Here is a 4,734-nt window from a genome sequence, read left to right as displayed (position 1 = left end):
TTAAGCCTGGCTGTATCTATTATTATCTAATATTATTAGCTAACCATGGAAATAAAATAAAACCTTTTTTTTAATGACCAACTTGCTTTCAATGAACTGTGCAATGCCCTCGAACTTAAGCAGGAGAGCAGGACTGTTACCCCCCAGCGCTGTGCAGATGGGGTTAGGCAGCCTGGGATGAAGCAATGCCTGCAGACCAGCCCTAAGAATTCTATCCTGTCTCCTACCACCATGGCCATAAATGGTGCCAGTGATGATGCTTTCACAGTCTTCACCAGAATGGTACTGAGATCTGGGCCTAATTAGAAAACAGTGATTGTTTGTGCAAGGAAAACTTTCTGGAAGCATCACTAATGAGCTAGACTCTGACTCTTATTTGATGAAGACACAGGGGAACACATGATTGGACACAAAATGTCTATTTTTAGTAGCATTAATAACCAGCCTTCCCCCCTATGTGTAGGCTTACCACTCAACTTTAATGGACTCTGACACCAAGCTAATTGGGAACATGGCATTGTTACCCATCAGAAGCCAGTTCAAAGGCCCAGCACCTCGGGAGAGTAAGTTTATAATAATCTCTGAAAACCTGCCTTTATATAGCTCATCATTATCTCATGGTTTGCTCCAAGCCAGCCCTAGCATGAGTGATGAGAGGAGTCACGGGTTGGAAATGGAGAGCTTTGCCATTTATAGAGGAGGAAAAAAGTTTTCAAATACTTTAAGTTGTGCAAATCATAGAAAATAATTATGCAGAGATAAATATGCACCGTGCTCCAACTAAATCAATTGTTTCAGTAATTAAAGCCTACAGTAACTGCTTCCTCCTGTGCCTGACTCTGCTCTTCAATAGGTTTTGAGGAGGATGTGGTGGTGTGAACCCTCTGCTCTCGGAGGAAGTGGAGGTTTAGCTACAGAGAACTTGCACTTTGGGTCAGACACTCGGCTGCTCTGAAGGACAAGGAGGCAGCACGTTAGGGAAGGGTGCTTCAGAAATTGAAATGAAGTTACAGGCATCCCAGCAGAGCCCACGGGCAGCCTGGTACAGATACCTTCAGCACATGAAGTAGCATTTCCCATGCATGGTATCCCCTGGTAGTGTAGCAGTTCAGTTTGAGAAAGGAAATAGAAAGGAAATGTTTCTGGATTTAAGCAGTCTTGGATGGTAACAAAAGCAGGTGAAGGTCACAAGCAAGCTCACCACTATGTGTTCTGCCCACCCTCCCTTTTTTTGAAGAGGATAATGAAGTTTGTCTGATTGTGGTGGTGTCCTCTCTCCAAAAACATTTTTGTGTCCTGAGAAGACTTTTATGATGTTAAAACTCCAGCATAAAACTCTACTTAACTGGTAGAAAAGTGGGGAACTGCTGAATTGCTGCTGTTTGTCAAGTGAAAAATCATGGGGAGAGGAGAAGAAGGGAGTTAGAGCTCCTGCTAAGAATAGGAAGCTTAAATATTACAGTCTGAGCTCACCAGTGTTTCACACAGCAACGACTGGTTTCTGTTACATAGTGCTATCTTCTGCTTTTTGTAAATACCAAGGTTTTGTCTTTGCAATAATCCTTATTTATGTATTTCAGTGAGTAAAAGTTATGACCAAATGTAGTATAAAAGTACACTGTTTAACTCTGTATTTCTTTTTTGTTAGCTAAGGACACAGATATTATAGATGAAGCCATCTACTACTTCAAAGCTAATGTTTTCTTCAAAAATTATGAAATTAAGGTAATTTTTTGAGATACTGTGCATATAGTAGCTCTTTGGAGGGTTGGTGCTGTGAATATAAATTTATTTTCAGTGAAATAATTCTGCTACATAACAAAAACTCCCCTTCCTCTCACTTAATTTTTAAAGTTGAGTAAATGTCATGAATTGCAAGTCCCTCTCTCGTGGGGGAGTTTTAGGCCAAAATGGCTTGAACTCATTCCTGTTTCAAACTTGTCAGTTCCATAAAGTCTCCCTTAAACTAAGAGTGTTCTGGGCTCTGTGCTTGCTCTTGTTTTGCAGAATGAGGCTGACAGAACGCTGATCTACATCACTCTCTATATTTCTGAGTGCTTGAAAAAGCTGCAAAAGGTAAGAAAAGGGAATTTCTGTGCAGAAGGGAAACTGAGTCTGTTCTGGGGATTGTACTCAGGAAAAGATTTGCTGATATTCTCCTGCCAGTAGCACAAATAATCCTGTTCACCCCAGTCCCAGTTGTCAGGCCACTGATACTGCAAAGATAACATGTTGCTGTTCTTGATGAGTTTTTATGTGTTACAGATTGGCAAAATATTTGGGTCTAATGCTCCATCAGCTTTTGGTTTTAACTGTTAATCCATTGTTTGCCTGGTTCTTCCAGTGTAACTCCAAAGGCCAAGGAGAGAAAGAAATGTACACACTAGGAATCACTAACTTCCCAATCCCTGGGGAGCCGGGCTTTCCGCTGAATGCCATTTATGCCAAACCTGCCAACAAGCAGGAGGAAGGTAAGGCTGATCCAGGACCTCTGAAGGCTTCCCTGGGCTCATACTTTACCAGTTGCATTTTTGTGACTACAACTAGAAAAATTACTGTTAAATCTGAATCTTCTAAATCTGCAGTTCTGTCTTCTTTGGGCAGCAGAAGCTGGATTTTCTGACCAATGACTCCCCTGCATCCCTAGATCCAACAGAACAAATTAATAGGGGTCTGAGTCTGCCTTTTGCATCAACATAATCACTAGCTAAACCCTGTAACAGAGCCCAAGCCAACTGCTGCACTGGCAGAATAGAGAGCCCACAGTAATGAGTAAAGGTAAATGAGAGAAGAAAAACAAGTTTGGATGATCCTTTTTACTGGTACAAATATCATAAATATCCCATGTACGGCTGTAAATTGAGCAAACTGACTTAGCCAGCCAACGATACCTGCAGATGTGAAAACTCACTTTCTGCTTTAAGCAGTGGTCTCTGATGCTTCCCTGTGACATTCAGTTTGGCTTAGTGCTGCCTCAGTTTACACAGTTTTTTCTCCTGTGCTGTGTTTCAGAGGTGATGAGAGCCTACCTGCAGCAGCTGAGGCAAGAAACTGGTCTTCGCCTTTGTGAAAAAGTATTTGATCCTCAAAGTGACAAGCCTAGTAAGGTAAGAGTTTGGTGTGATCATCACCCATTTAATGAGAAGCTTGGTGTGTTTTTTTCAGAAATATGTGGAGAGAAGTGAGAGGATGAGGTGAGGGATCAGGTGTGGGTGACTGGCACAAGCTTCCCTGGTTTTACAAAGCCAGGGAAACAGCAGGCTGCAAGTTATCAATAAATTCAGTCTGTAATGTGGTAAGACAGCAAATGCCAATTTGGGTTCCTTTAAAAAGCAGGGCACTAATAAATGGTGTCTGGTTCAGCTCTTCAAAGCATTGCACATCTGCTGTTGGTGAGGTTTTCAAATGGAAATTCAGAGGCACGAGAGACGCTGTTTATCTTCCCGGGTGGTTCTGATTTTATAGCTTCTTTGAAGTAGACCATTTTGCCTCATCTCCAGATTTAAAAAAATAGCTAATCAATGCGTGAATTACCTCCTGACTGTTCATATGTTTCATGTGCAAATGTGACTGTATTTAATATTGAAATTATTTAGGCTAATTTAGTTTCAAAGGCATAGCTTTCTGATGCATCCCTTCTTTATAATTATATTAGAATAAGTATATTGGAATAAAAAGTAAAATAAAATAATAGAAATAAGAGCAAGTAGAATGTCCTGCTTTAATTCAGAGTCTTATATTATAAGTTCACTGGGTCCATTCTTGTCCTTTTGTTCACCTAAATTCCAGTAGAAACCAGTGTGGAAAACTACATATTCCAAACTGGAGCCTTAACATTTGCTATTTGTCTGAGGTTGAATACTTGGAAGTAATTATTTTGTTTATCACATGGAAACTACTTTTCCATAATTTCTGACTTTGTATTTCCTTCTGCAGTGGTGGATCTGCTTTGTGAAGAGACAGTTCATGAACAAGAGTCTGTCAGGTCCTGGGCAGTGAAGAGGCAAAGTAGCTACAGCATTAAACATTTCCACAGCAAGGTGTATAAAGAATTTTGCCTTTGTTTTGGATACATTTTGTACCAAGGAAGAAAAAAAGAATGAAGAAAAAAAAAAGAAAAAAAAACCCCATATGAATCTGTCAATGAGGGCTGGAGAGAGGGAGAACCAAAAGATAATTTGTGTAAGCAACTATTATTAAGCTGGTGCTTAATAAGTGATTTCTAACATGCTGTTTCAGATGCAAGCTGCTTTATTATCAGTGGCTACAGCTAGCATTTAAAACAGGGCTTGTATTTAAGAGAAGAAAAGGGCGAGCCTGTGGGGCAGGGGAAGCTGTGTAATTGCTCTACTGGCTAGAGTCTCAGTATCGTTATGTTCACGGAAAACGTACCTCTCGCTGTGTTGTCAAAGTGCAGTGATTTTTACCTTGTTTTCAATAAACTTGGCTTGTAATTACTGTGGTAGCTGCTTTATGTCTTATGGATAGCCTTCATAGAAACCAGAGGGTTGTTTGTTGGGTTTTTTTTTGTGAAAAGACCATCATTATTGTGTAATGGTCACCAGTAGGAAGTGAATCATTCCCAATGAAAATGGGATTAATAGAGGAGCAGCGTACCTGGTTATTTAGCAGGCCTGTCTTCGCAGAGCAGCTCTCCATCGTACTAAAATGCCTTCCAAGGGCCACGCAGGCAGCACACAGCTTAGTCTGAGGCTGCCTTTGTGATGGCAGATT

At 40.7% G+C, this 4,734-nt stretch overlaps 1 protein-coding gene across 1 annotated transcript; it reads left to right on the top strand.

Moving 5' to 3' along the window:
- Positions 1-441: 441 nt before the first annotated feature.
- On the top strand, positions 442-4,465 carry ARPC3 (actin related protein 2/3 complex subunit 3). Its single transcript, XM_010171944.2, has 6 exons — positions 442-563; positions 1,649-1,725; positions 2,008-2,076; positions 2,345-2,471; positions 3,013-3,107; positions 3,937-4,465. Exons 1-6 carry the CDS (start codon positions 482-484, stop codon positions 3,997-3,999), a joined length of 513 nt encoding a protein of 170 aa, XP_010170246.1. The 5' UTR covers positions 442-481; the 3' UTR covers positions 4,000-4,465.
- Positions 4,466-4,734: the final 269 nt, after the last annotated feature.

The sequence above is a fragment of the Antrostomus carolinensis genome, unplaced genomic scaffold, assembly GCF_000700745.2.
Source record: "Antrostomus carolinensis isolate BGI_N321 unplaced genomic scaffold, ASM70074v2 scaffold51517, whole genome shotgun sequence".
Classification (NCBI taxonomy): domain Eukaryota; kingdom Metazoa; phylum Chordata; class Aves; order Caprimulgiformes; family Caprimulgidae; genus Antrostomus; species Antrostomus carolinensis.
The sequence above is the reverse complement of the archived record's forward strand: the minus strand, read 5'-3'. Positions and strand labels throughout refer to the sequence as shown.

Coding starts and splice junctions, on each gene's coding strand:
- ARPC3 (XM_010171944.2), top strand. CDS start 482: ATGGACTCTGACACCAAGCTAATTGGGAACATGGCATTGTTACCCATC. Junction 1,726..2,007: donor TCAAAAATTATGAAATTAAG/GTAATTTTTTGA, acceptor CTTGTTTTGCAG/AATGAGGCTGACAGAACGCT. Junction 2,077..2,344: donor GCTTGAAAAAGCTGCAAAAG/GTAAGAAAAGGG, acceptor TGGTTCTTCCAG/TGTAACTCCAAAGGCCAAGG.